The sequence below is a fragment of the Netta rufina genome, assembly GCF_964035555.1.
Source record: "Netta rufina genome assembly, chromosome: 27".
NCBI classification, from domain to species: Eukaryota; Metazoa; Chordata; class Aves; order Anseriformes; family Anatidae; genus Netta; species Netta rufina.
The window spans coordinates 3,276,077-3,290,153 of NC_140151.1; the positions used below are offsets into that span (position 1 = coordinate 3,276,077).

The following is a 14,077-nucleotide window of genomic DNA, read 5'->3' on the forward strand; positions in this document are numbered from 1 at the left end:
CCCATTTTCCAAACACCCCTGCTCTGGCCATCTGTAAACTCGCTGCTGAGATTGCTGCAGTACTAACCTGTAGGAGGCACTGGTTTGATCAGCCTTAAAGAGAGAAATGTGGGGGACAGCCCCCAGAAATCCATTTCCTTCCCTCGGGTCTAAAACAGCCCCACCAAGCCTTTGCAGGCAACTCTTACAGCCAACACCTCAACTTTCAGCCACAATCAGGAAAGCCAGACTGAGCTAGAGCCCAAGCTGCCCTGGATCCATGCTGTGGGGCAGCTCGGTGTGCCTCATTTCCATACAGCTGCCATTTCCCCTTTCACGGGGTGTTTGCATTGCAAAGGGTCCAACCAAGCAGCAGAAGCCAATGCTGGTCCTGGTACCACGACCAAATTCTGCTTCGTGTAAGAACATCGCACACATCTGGGGTTTTCTCCAGCTACGGCTGTCCTACAACGGCTCACAAAACTATTCTAGCTCATGGAGCATAAAGAGTTTCTGTACATCAGTCTGAAAAGCAGTTCGTACCCCATCAGAAGCTGAACTCCTCTCTTTGGACGCTGGTACCAATCCTGAAAAATCAGATCTGAAAGAAATAAAACTCTGTTGGGAAGAGACAAACCGGTTCCTGTGTGCTGAGCTGGGAAGAACCCCCAGCTGCCATGCTCTGCTATGATTTTGAAGCTCTGTCGGGTTACACCACCTCTTGCTGTGCAGTGCTTTGGGAACTTTCCCCCTTTGCACAAAAGCGGCGCTGGGTAATAATACGGGATCAGCCTCAAGGAACTCCTTCACCAGCTCCCGGTGCCTGCGGGCCGTGCCAGGGATTTCATTCATATGTAAAACACCCCCGAGCCCCCAGCTTCCAAAAATACACACGCTGCACATATGTGAGTGCTTCCAGGAACAAAGCAAGCTGGTGAAAATCTGCCCCAGAAGCGGCCAGGAAGGGGAACTTCCAAAAGCACGGCCCTGCTTGATGGGCTTTGCAAATTCACCATGAGAGATTTCCCCGTTCACATTTGCATGGTAAAGTCTGGTGCTCCTTCCTATTGCTTAAACAGGCTTTGGGGATCCGGGAAGCCTAAAGGGCTCGCCTCGTCTCCTCCTCCTGCAGGTTTTACCCTTTAATTCACATTCTGCCTGCACCGAGAGCTGTGCATCGTGCACTGCAGGGTCTGCACCTGCACTGATGGCAGCCAGGAGGACGGGGACTCACTGCTAGGTGGCACCCAGCACTCCCACACTGAGCTCACGGTAAAAATAACCTCTGTGGACTTTTAATGTGTCTAGGTGAACTCGAATTAAAGCTTATAACCCCTCGGTGACAAAACTATCTGCTGTCATGGACAGCTAGCACAGAGAAATTAAATATTGTCACAGAGCGAGTGCCAACGCTCCCTGGGGTGTGTCAAGGGAAGAAAAAGTCTCACCAGAAGCTGTAACTCCGATGTGCCCGTCCCACATTCCTTACAGATGCACAGGGCTGCCATGGGAGTTAGGGTCGTGCAAAGCAGCAGGCACGGCCCCAAGCTGGTAATAACTGGTGATCTGAAAGCATGATTCAAGTAGGCCAGACGGGAGGAGCTCATCTGTATTCCTTCCACATTTCTCCTTCTCACCAGGAAGATTACAAAGAGCCTGTTTCAAAGGAACGGGCGGCATCGATGAACTGAAGGCGAGTGGCAGAGGGAAAGAGGGAAAAAGGCTCTGCTGGCCCGAGGCATCCAGCTCCACTGCACTGAGAGCGCTCGGCTGAATCCGCCCCAAGTGAGCCACGGCACATTTAGTCGGAGCCCTCGTTTCTTCCAGGCATCACTTGCTGCCTTCTCTTGACAGGCAAAGCTAATTCCCACCGTGGAAAGTGAAAAGTTCCTGTCTGACAAGGATTTCTGCTGAGTCAAGCTCACAGAAAGGTAAAAGCCAAGGGACTGAACGCTGGGAGGAGGGGAAAAATCCAGGCAGAGAGAACCCTGCCAAGAAAAGAGCTGGAGGCACCATTTCCTGCTGCTTCTTTCAAGACCTTGTCTCAACTTGAAGGTGATTAAGCCAGGTTATCTAGCAAGATCTAACACATGCCCTGGAAACCTGTCTCAGACAGCAAATGAAGTTACTTAAAAAAAGAAAATTAGCTGCCAGAATTAACGGCCTGCCGTTCAGTCTGCAGCAGCCAGAGGATCCAACTCGTACACCTGCACCTCACCAAGTGTCACCTCTGCCTTTTCCATTAAGATCCTGGGTAAGGGACAGCGGTGGTGGAAGACTCCTGGGTCTGGAGACTTTTTTTCCCCTTTCTCTACTGCGGTTAAAGGACCCACATCCCACAAAGGCCCTGGAAAGATGCCCGTGAAGTCGCTGCAGCTCCTCGTGAAGCCAACCAGCTGCGGTCCCAGCTGCTCCGAGCCAGCACTGGCCTCCTGCTCCTTTCCTCCAGCCTTCACCTAGCCTGCAGAATTTGGGGGGCAAAGCTTCTGTGTGCATGCAGCACGCGGTTCAACAGCATCCTGCTTACGGCTCCCAGCTGTTCTGGCCAGACAGCAGTGATCTGTTTAGGCCAGCTGAGGATCCAGCTCAAGCTTGGCAGCACAGACAACGCACTATCAAGTGATTCCCATCGGGTTTTCGCCCCGAGTGTCCTCCATAAGGCATGGGACTCGCAGCACTGGGTACATGAAGGGAAGGGAAGCGTTGAAAAGCAGCTCTTCAAAGGAGAGAACATAAACCCTGCTCCACGCAGGATATGGAATAAGAGGGATTAAGTGCTAGTGCATAAACAGACACCACTGGTTACTTCTCCTGAGCCAGTGCCAAATCCCTCGCTTCGGATGGATGGAAAAATCGAGGTCAGTTCCTTCCTCTTGCTGCGACAGGGTCCAGGGCACAATGGGGCAAAAGAGAAGTGGTGCCAGGGCCCTGGGCTCCAAATCGGTGTTTCCAAAGAGGCAAGGGCACAGGGCAGCTCTGGGGAAGGCAGAAGATGGGAAAATTGTGGAAATCTCCTTAAAGGCAAGCTGTGCTGAATGGCAGTGGCTCCCCAGGACCATTTTCCAGGCCCAAGATTGCTGATTTCACCGTTCAGCTCTAGGAAAGGATGACAGCCCAGGCAGCACGCAGAGCCCTTAGGCTGAAGATGTGACAGGTTAACACCACTGCCACACCGCAGACACTGCACAACCTCAGGAAAAGCTCCACAGCTCCTCAGGTCCTCAGCTGCTCCTCACAGGAGCCCACTCCCTCAGTGGCAAAGACACAACAAACTGTCACTGCAGCCCAAAGGAGACAAAAAAAATAGAAAAGAAATCCCCACAAGTATGCTGAGGACTTCACAGCTGTTTCCTACCATGCTAGCTGGCAGGAGACATCAAGGGCTTGGCAGATTCCCTTCGTTTGCTTCCAACAAGACCCCTTTGGAAGCCCCATCGCAAGAGATGCGATCCCATCCAGCAGCAAGGAAACAGCACGGGGATGGTTTAAAGCTTGAGAAGCGCAGCTGGCGATGGGGGAGTCCCACCCCCATTTCTGGTGGACTTTCTCACCCGTGATTTGACGCCTGCTGTGCATGAAAGCAGCAAACAGGACGGCAGGAAGCTGGGAGTCAGTGAAGCAAACGAGATTTAGCATGAACCGGTGCAGAGGCTGAGCACTGCATGGGTATAAAAGGCACCAAGGGGAGCTGGGGAGAGGAGAGAAAGGGCCAGAGGGACTTTGTGCTCCTGTGTGGTAATGTCATTATCTTAATAACAGCCTTCAAGGAGCCCTCTGCCCGTATAAATCACCGAGGTACAAGCTAGAGGACGTTTTCATTAGATTTCTAGAGAATTGGATGTTTCTTTGCTGCAGCAGAACCGCTGCCAGCTGCTGGAAAGCGAGGCAAGCTGTACGCCGCAGCTCTGCGTACCCCAAGTGCTGGTTCCCTGCTGCACAGTTCCTCTTTTATCTCTGCTGCCAGGGTGCAAAAAGCAACAAAACCGAGTCAGATCTCTGCAGAAAAACGTGGTGCCATGCTCGCACAGCCGCAGAGACTTGGTGAGCCACTGCAGCCCTGTGGTCGCTGCCCTTTGACTCAAAACACTCGGTTTGTGCTTCCAGCTCGGCCACCAATTACTGCATGGCCGCTGCTGCGTCTCCTCCCTCCGGGTCTCTGCTTCTGTCCTCCCTCTGGCCACCGGGCAGATTCCTGCTCTCTATCACGTTGGGACCAATCCTGGTAGCAAAGGAGCAGCAGCCGGGGGGGTAGGAGATGATCCACTCTTCGCTGGTGGTGGAAATAGCCCATGCCAAGCTGCCTGGCCCTTTCCCGAGCCCTCCTCCGCACTCACCCTATTGCAGTTTTAGGCTCTGATCTCATTTGGGGTGGCTCCGTTCTCCCAAGTGGCATTCAGTTCAAAAACTGAGATGTGAGGAACTGAGCTAGACTGGGAAGACAAGCTGCTAAAAGCTGAAAGCTGAGGTGGTGATAACCTAGGAGCCCCCACGTCAGCTGGCTTAGGCATGGGGCGGAGCTGAGCACCCAACAGCCCTGAAACCCCCACACCCTGCACGTGAGCCCTCTCTTTAAGAGCAGGGGAAAGCCCTAGGAAGCAGAGTGCCGTCCACGTGAAGCTCCCCTTCGTGTTCTGACACAAAGCTCCCATCCCCGGTGCACGTTCCCCGTGTTATTAGGGTAACTGCGAGGCGAGTTCAAAAGGCAGCTGGCTTCCAAGTCGCCGAGCCAAAACGAGCTGGAATTTCTTCGCACTGTAATTTCTCTCTGTGATTATAACAGCGGTCGACTGAGTCAACACAGGCGATGTCAGCAAGCAGCTTCACTCAGGGACGGCGGATACCCAGGGAAAAGCACAGTCGGTGGGACGGGGGGGGCTGAAATGTGGGTGGGAGCTGGCCCAAGCAGACGCCGTCCTCGCTGGGACATTAACCAGGCTGGAGGATCAGCGCGCCAATAAATACACACAGCTTAGCTGCGTCCTCTGCGAAGGGCTAGAAGCAGAGAGGGGAAATCCTGCCTCTGCTGAAGTCAGGGGGAGTTTTACCACTGGTGCTGAAGGGGATTTCGCCCATCACAGCTAATAAGCAGCTGAACGATCAGAGGACTTTGAGACCACCCTGCTCTTAACTGCGGTATCTTTCTTCTCTAATAGCTCCAGGAAATGTTTGATGTCCTAAGGCACCACCTGCCTCAAGCTGGGACGAAGGGGGCTCAAAAATGCCTCCTTTAGCCCAATAAAACTGTGGCTCCAGAGGCTCCATGGCTGAGAAACCTCCTTGAAAGGCCAACTTCAGGCTCAAAACTCCAGAAGGACTGTTTTTCCGCAGAACAGAGGGGATCTTGGGGAAGCTACCCCGAATGAGGCACAGCCCACCTAACGCATCCCCCTCTTGCAAAGCCTTCTGCAGATCATCCTGGAATCCTCAGCGCAACGCCCAAACGCCGCATTCTGACATTTCAAAAGGGCAAGAATCCAAAGAAGTATTCTCCTAGGACACACAGGGTGCTGTCCACCCTCTGCTGACATGCCCACAACAACAGCATTTGAAGGCAGGAACAGGATCGTGCCAATTACCTTTTTGGAAGAACAATCGCATGGCAGCACCACATTTCACCTCGCAGCTCTGCACAGCACCCCCAGCTTTATTTTTCATGCATTAGCTAAGTCGGCTGGAGCCTTGCTATGTGCCTCTGGCACTGAGGAGGGCAGAGACAGAAGGATCATAGCTGGAATTCCTGCTCAGATGGCGTCCACGGAACGAGAAGCTAGAAAAAAAAATCAGCCCTAACTTCTGAGAGAAGCAACAGAAAAAGGGCTGAGAGCCCTGCAGAACTGATGTGCTGTAGGGCAGAAAAGGGCTCACTCAGGGCACACCACTGCTAACCACTGACCCTCATTCCAGATCTGGATAAACCTCCACTGGTCCCGCACAGAAAACGGGGCTGCTCCGTTTTGACACTGAGTGAGAATCCAATTCTCCTACCTCGGATGTTGGAGCACTGAATTTGCATTAAAGGGGAACGGAAGTAAAAGGGAACAGGGCTTGGAAACAATAGGTTACATCCTCGAGCTCCTGTGCGCTTCCCCTGGATGTGCTCGACCTGTGAATTAAAGGGACAACATGGAATTTGGTCTGAGCTGCAAGGAGTTCAGTGAAAGCACAGCAGACACGCAGGGCGAATTCCTAGCACTGCTGAGGTCGGTGACAAAACTCTCCCTTACTTTGCTGAAGCCAGGATTTCACCCACAGCTTTTATGAAACCAACAACCAGCAGAAACCTATCCAAGATTCTTGCTTTAATTTCGCTGGAAAAACGCACAGAAAACAAGTATTTCCCTACGATGGAGGCTGTGAACGGCCTTAAAGTGCCCTCCTGTGTGAAAATGTGAAACAAATTGAACCGTGAGGCCAATTAACCTGTTCTCCTGCCCAAAATGAAGGCTACACATAAAAGAGAAAAACGTACGGAGCAAAGGTGTTTGTAAATTGATAATATGAAGTTTGCTTGAAACACAAAAGAAGAATTGTGGCGTTTTTCCCACAAAGCCCACATCCACGGGCTAGCTCTTCCAAAAAAGCCTGACGGATGGAGGCACGCAGCTCCACACACTTCCACGAGGAGCAGTCTCTGTGGAGAAGTCCCAGCACAGCATTTAAAATGCACACCAAGCTCGCACCATTTTCAGGCTGCAATTTGCTTGTGATGCTACGAATTCAGTTCGCTAAACGCTGCCCCATTTACCAGAACAGAATAAATGCTGGAATCGACCACGACTCCCACCTGCTTCGGGAGCAACCAACGGCCACCCACCGAGAAGACGTTCACGTGGGCAGCTCTGCTCGCTCCCTTGTGGAAAGCCATTTCTGCAAGCGGTGTAATTTCCCCACGGAGAGCACAGCTGAGCTGACACAGAGCAGTCTGCAAAGCTTTGAAGTCTAGCTGGATTATTTAACCCACTTTCCTACAGTCGGTTCCAGTCGCTGGTACCTGCCCACCAGGAACGGTGCCCTGAACACTGCTAGGCACCAGGAAGCCATTTGATGCTCAGAGGTGACTGTGCAGTTTGGGGTCCTAATCTGAGACAGAAAGGCAGAATGGCAGAGTGGAAAGGGTGGTGGGGACAACAGGAGCACCATTTTCCAATTTAGCCACAGGCAAACCACATAACCTACATGGGGCCGTTTACATGGGGCTGTAAAATAAGGAGGAGTTATAAGATGGAGGATTCCTTCGATTTCCTACCTCCGAGATGTGTTCTGAACACCACTAGTGAGATAATTCAGATCCTGCAGTCATAAAGACAACATACACAGAGGTTTAAACACTTCTGAAGTATGAGGGCTTTGCACAAGTGAAACTGGGCAACCAAAGGGAAGGGCTGCTTTAGAAAACCTGGCCTAAGCCATTTCTGCTTAAAATGTTTTTAAAAGTGCCCCAGGGGAAATAATGCTGTTAAAAGCCTAGATGCAGATGACAGAGAATGTGATTTTGATCTAATTCAGCTTAACAGAGAAGCACAAAATGGTGATGCAAGTGGACAACGTGAACCAGGTGTACGGATAATGTACCAACAACCAATGAAACAAAGTCAACGGACTGAAGCTGAAAAGAAAACGTTGTTTCGCTGTTATTAACTTCAATTGACAGCAAAGATTTAGAGGCAAACTGGGTATCTGAGTAACTGAGGCAAACAGTGTGCACACTGAGAATATCCACAGCTACGTTTCCAGTTTACGTTCTGTGTGGGTGAGGTTATCGTCACACTCAAACTTCATACTCCAAACTGATAGCACTACAAAAAATAATTCCCCAGGTTATTTCAGGACCAAGTTCACAGGCCAGACACCTCTTTGTAAAGTCCAGGCCCAGAAAAAGATCCGTTTCTGAACTAGGGTGGCTGTGCTTGGACCCCTGGCTCCCCCTCCCAAGCCCCACGTTAACCTGAGTCCAGCCACAAGGCCAGAGATCAAGGAGAGCTCCCGACATTCTCCTGATGAGGATGTTTGAGCTCATAAGCTGCTGGGTTTGAACCAAGGAGAGTTCAGCTGATCCCCAGCTGTGCCTAAGATCTCTTTACAAACCTGGCCTGGACAAGAGACTCCAGGACTTATTCAGAACCACGTTCTTTCATTCCTCTGTACCTCAGCCCCCCTCCTGTGAAATGGCAGCACCTCACAGTACGCCAAGGAACGCCAGATGTTCAGATACTGCGCCACACTACACCTTTATCCTCGACTGCCCCATGCAGCAACAGACTGCAGGGCGCCGTGGTGCAGCTTAGATGTGATCAGCAGCACTGGAACAGAGAGTTTTTTGTTCCCAATTATTATTTCATTTTTTAATCTCCAACTCAAAGCAGGATAACAGCGATTCACTTACAGAGTTTTGAGGTCCTGGCTCTGACAATTCAAGCACCTGTAGCCAAGGTGAGTGGTGCCAGCTAGCTGGGAAGTCATTTATGAGACGTTTTGGAGCCAGAGGGGAACACCAGGGGTGTCTGATCCTGCCATCAGCAGGAAAGTCAGTTTGTCTGGGTTTTTATTTTGAGACATTTTCACTTCCCAATTCTTTCTTCCTCCAAAAGAGGATATGAGCAGAAAAAGGAACAACGCTCATTTATTATTAAGAACTCCTGGTGCCAAAGCTGCATACACGCGATTGGGCCTGTGTGAATCTTTAAATAAGTGGCCCACTTTTCAAAGATGTATCGTACAGGCCACTGGCATCCAGCTGCTGTGGCTACTGCACAGTGGGCACCTCTCCATCCTCAGACAGCCCAAGGTGGAGTAGCTGTCCTTCCCCTCTCTGTATGTGCAGCAACTTACAGGTGAAAGAGCTCAAGCCTCCTGGAGTCTCAGGCATCGCGGAGAAAGGGAACTGAGGCACAGGGGCGTGGAGAACCTGCTGCTCATACTGGAGCCAGAGGTCAAAGTCACACTGGGTTCAGTAGGAGCAGACCTACGGAGAAAGCGGCAAAGTCACACAAGGACCAAAATAAATCCTGCCAACAGGGAGGACGAGAGTGAAATGACTGACAGCTGCAAGGCACAGAAACCCCGGGGTTTCCATCCCTTTTCCCACCCCTACACAAGCTTTTCTCAGCAAGCTGACCAGACATCAGAAATCCCCACTGCTGGAACCTGCTGCCACTTGTACAGCCCAGTTTCTCTCTTGCTACTAGAGAAAAAGAAAGCATTTTTGGAAGAGAGCAGCAGCCAGCTTACTGATCATGGTGGTGCCCCCAGCCAGCGCAGCCTTGGTCCCTTGGAAGAAGTCATCAGCAGATGTCATCCCCTGTTCCGGCATCTGGAAGCGGGTGTGAACGTCAATCCCTCCGGGAATCACCATCCTGCCATGGGCTTCGATAGTTTTCACCCCTCCTGGCACAATCAGATTCTCTCCTATTTGCCTGGGTAAACAGGTTCCAAACAGCAAGTCAGACACAAACGAGAGATGAGGCACGCTGTCTGTAAACACACCCCCTCGTGCTGCTTAACCTTGGGTGTTTTCTTTTTCCATATAAAGCGATGTACAGGATCAGCATACACAGTTGATAACATGTTATTCTTCCCCTGGAAGCAGCTGCATAATTGCGAGCAAAGTGTGCAAATGCTTCAGGACCTAGGGGGAATGTTAGCCTTAAGAAGAAGGCAAGGAAGGAGCCACGCTGGCAGATGGAGAGGAGAAGGGACTGGGCAGAACCCATCGCTGCACCAAACACAACAAAAGCAGCTTTGCTGGGACTGGACTGGGGTTGCCAAGTGGCAGTTGAGCACTTGATGTTGAGCACTGTGCTGCTATCTAGCAGAGCGTTGTTTTGAGAACACACAAAGAATTTTTGCCTCTATATCATCTGCTTCCCTTCCATGTATAAATACTCTGTGGTCTCTGCACAAATATGAACCCATGCAGACACCAGTTACCAGATTCCTGATGGGACCCCCAAAGCCCTCTCCAGTCCAGCTCTTCACACAGATTTGTTTTTAAAACTGCAATAGTGGATGACACATCGCAATTAATTAGCTGTCTTTGGCTGGCTCCTCTAACTTTTAACCTTGATTAACAAAGCACATGTGCTCAGTCTTAGCCAGAGCAGGAAAATTCCTTGTTTGTAACCTCTGGCTCGTCCATTTTTTCCTAAGAGTAATTTTCCAAAGATATCTGTAATATATTTAATGTGCCAGAAATGCATGTTTCAGGACTGAAAACACAGAAGCGTACTGGAAAGAGGTCTGAACCTTCTCCTTTAAAACAACAGGATCCTTATTAACTTTAAGGGATTGGGGATTGATCCTTGTATCATGGAATTGCAGAAAACAGCTCTGCAAGAGACCTCAAGAGGTCACCTGAGTCCAGCCTCCCGCCCTAAAACAGCGTTATATGTGTCAGGGTACTGACCTCTGGATTCAAAATATCTGAAGTCATAACTTGGTAAAATGTTACAACACTCAGATAACTTCAAACATGTGTGTCATCCCAGCATGGGGCTAGTCGCACAGCTAAAATTAAGCACGTTTAAGCACCTCCTTCCACTTGGGCTTTAACAGCAACGGGGTTTGGGGCCATTTGTTTTTTTTAATTCAACACCTTGTTTTTCAAGTTCCTCCATCAAACGCCAGCACGTGTGTGAAATACTTTTCTTTGCAGCCTAATATGGCACACAGAGTAAATTATTCCTTGCTAATGTGCAGTACGTTTCCGATCACACCGTGGTATCACACTTCACTTACTTTATCAACCCATCTTCCATGTAAATGTCGGCATAGAAGGACTGGTCGTCATTAACTATTTTACCACCTTTGATCAGAAGACGATCGCTCTGCAACAAAGAAGCACACAACAATACATAATTACTCTGTGAGGAAGCTGACAGTCTGCAGTGTCACTTCAGAGATAAAAGTAGAGACAGAAACAAGCTCTGCATTATTCAGAAGCGCATGTCAAAACACCAGTCAATTGCTGCACTTTCAACTGGAAAGATAAAATATTTTATTTCATCTGCAAGTCCTTTCATCACGCCGATGATCCAAAAAAAAAAAATGTCTGAACGGAAAAGGCGGTGGGTTCCAGCAGCCTGCAAAGACAGCACACGCCATCACCTGCAGCAAAAGCATTAAAGGATATTCGTGGCTATTCATAATAGCCACGCGCCTGTTTTCTCCGCCTTGGTCGTATGCAGAGTTTCTTGCATGCACCCACACACTGGGGCCATGACTTGGACAGCTATGAGTCAACTGCTGTCAGGGAAATGGACCAAAAGTCTGTTGCCAGGGGTTACACAACACAAACAAACTCATTTTGTCCAACTTTGCGCTGTTTCAATTCAGCGGATACTTTTACTGCCCCTCCAGATCACTGCTGCACAATCAGATGAAAATTAAGCGCGCATTAGCAAATTCACTTCAAGGGAAGGATTTTAAAGCCCGTGTTATGAAAACGCCCTCCAATTAGGAGGCAGTTTGGCAGGAACAGAAAGGTAATTATAACAAGGCAGCTATCAGACAACGCGCTTTGTATCGCAGCCCAGGTCGCATCACGCCTTTGCGGCTATTTTAGGTCAAAACCAAATTTCTCTTCCTTGCAGTAGCCATAAACAAGAGCGAAACACCCTCCGCAGAGCTCTGCTCAGGGATGAAAGACAGAAGCTGGGCTGTGCTCTTCTGGTTCCTTCACTCCCTACATCACACAGGCACATATTGAAACCAAACCACGCAGAGGCAGCGCTCCATTTAATCCACACCTCGACCCCGATTTCTGTGCTGCTACTCCGATCGTCTCTCCCCCTCCCAAAGCGTCTTTGCAACAAGACAAAGCTACACCAGCACAGCCCAGGGGAAGGCTGATGAAACCAAAAGCTGACTTCAATAAGGGGGAAAAAAAGGAAGGACTTGAACTTGGGGGTGCCTCGAACCTACAGCAAATGACAGTGACAGGGGTGTTCAGAGCCCTCATTTTCAATCGGGACTCCAGTGGTCAAACAGAATAAAAGAACCAAGCTTTTTCCCAAAGAGCTTATAAGAACACCGAAGAGCTGGAGCAGCAGATGTTCAGCTGACATGGCTCTGAACACCAAGAGGGCTACACAAATTGCATCAGTTACCAATTTATACCTTTATATCCATCTTTTATATAACCACTAAAGACCTACGAGACATTAAATGCCTCTCCTTCCACCCCTCCCTTTTTTTTTTTCTCCTTCCTCCTACTGCTGCAATGGAGAGCTTCCACGAATAACGCCACCGATTTCAAAAACAAAGCAAAAACGCAAGATTTCAATTTCGGATCTGCCATGAATGTCAATAAGCCTGAATGAATTAACTCAGGGCGTGAAACACCCGCTCGTCTTTCAATGCCAGACGCTACAGCAGGACTGCCCTACATGTTTACCGTTTCCAGAAACACTGCAGTATTTATGCCCACCTCTAGTGCAGGCTCCTTGTGCTATTAAAAAGGGTGGCTGCTATTGGAATTGGTTACTGCCACTGACAGCAAGTCCTAAAGCACTGAGCATCCATTAGGGAAGAGAAAATAATATATAGAGAGAGACATTTATACATCATGATGAGCAAAAATGCCCCCGGACTGCTTTAAGGATGCTCTGAACGCTTCGGCTGGTAAACAGGTCTCCTGCTGCAGCTGCACGAAGGCTCTGCAAGGAGTGCGGATCCTGCTGCTCGCTTCAGCCACCTCTGAGACAAAAGCAGAGGCAGCTCGGCACCGTGCAGGGGCCTGCTGCTGAATTCAGCTCCATCGATGCAGTCAATTTGTACGCATCGATGTAGGCACAAGATGGCTCAAGGCAGATTAGCCGCCGCCTTCAAGCATCAGCCTCGGCGGACAAATTTGGGGCTTATACGGCAGCAAATAAAGCCGGGATCTGATTTTTTTTCCCGTCCCCTATCCTTATGGCTGCAGCGGGTTCACGTAACATAAATCAGAGCATTCGGTCACGAGCAAAATGCGTCAGCCTGCTGGCCCCCAGCAGCGCTTCGGCAGCAACCTCCAGCACTGTTTAAGCACGGGCATCTTTCTAGCCTCTGCCATTAGACTCTTAGAGCAAAACTGGCTTTTCCCCTAAAAAAGGAGGATGCTGCGGTCATCACCGCGCTCCCCACAGGCTGTTTAGGGCAGCCCCGAGCCCCCCTACACGGGTGTCAGGCTGGTGAGCCCTGTCTGGGAGCTGGCTGCTGTGCCGGAGGCAGGAGGATTCGCCTGGGTGTGTCCGTGGGGTGCCAGCGATGAAAACTCTGTCAGAAAAAAAAAAAAAAAAAAAAAAAAACACAACACGAAAGGCTGGAGCAGCCCGTTAGAAAGGAATATTATCGAGCCTTACGTAAGGCGAAGTTAGCGCCCTGGGATCCGCGCTCCCTGCCCTAAATCTGCAGCCAGGCAAAGGAAATCGGGGAGGGGGGGGGATAAATAGGGCTCCTTCCCCGCTCCCCATGGATGGGGGCTGTGGGGTGAGCCTCCAAAAAGCTTCTGGGGGTGGAAAAAGAGAGCCCGGCCCTTGGGGGGGACCCCTCTGGGCTCGCCCTGAGGGGCTCCAGCCCCGCCTGAGGGGGGGTCCCGGGTCCTGCCCCCCCCTCCCACCCGGGGCCCCCGCTCACCGTGATCCGCGGGATGTTCTTCTTCCCCTGGTACGACATCTCGGCCTCTTGATTTTTATTTTATTTATAGATATCTGGATCTATAGAGATTTTTTTTTTTTTTTTGGCGCTGTTGGTGGAGCCGGAGGGAGGGGGGGGGGGGGGGAGGCTGCTGCGGCGCTATTGTCTGCCGCGCTGCGAACGCTGCCCCGACCTCCCCTCCTCAGGAAGAAAGGAAAACGCGATTAAGAAATAAAAAATAAATCTAAATTAAAAAAAAAAAAAAAAAAGATGAGAACGAACGGTCCCTGAATTCAAGGGAATCCTAAGAAAAAGGGAGCAGGCGGCAGCACGGGGAGCAGCGGCCGCCCCTGGGCTCGCCTCAGCCCTTTCTTCCCTCAGCCCCAGCCCCGGCCGCGCAGGGAGGGGGCGAGCGCCGGCGGCGGGCGGCAGTGCGCATGCGCCGCCTCCTCCTCTCTCTCCCCCCCCTCCCCTCCCCGTCGGGGCC

At 50.6% G+C, this 14,077-nt stretch overlaps 1 protein-coding gene across 1 annotated transcript in view; it reads right to left on the reverse strand.

Annotated features, from left to right (window-relative positions):
- Positions 1-13,695, reverse strand: part of DPYSL2 (dihydropyrimidinase like 2) — a 41,432-nt gene extending 27,737 nt beyond the window's left edge. The window contains exons 1-3 of the mRNA XM_084302373.1: positions 13,591-13,695; positions 10,714-10,802; positions 9,208-9,392 (exon numbers count right to left, since the gene is read on the reverse strand). Coding sequence (XP_084158499.1) covers positions 9,208-9,392; positions 10,714-10,802; positions 13,591-13,629 — 313 coding nt within the window. The 5' untranslated portion in view covers positions 13,630-13,695. The remainder of the gene's footprint in view (positions 1-9,207; positions 9,393-10,713; positions 10,803-13,590) is intronic.
- Positions 13,696-14,077: the final 382 nt, after the last annotated feature.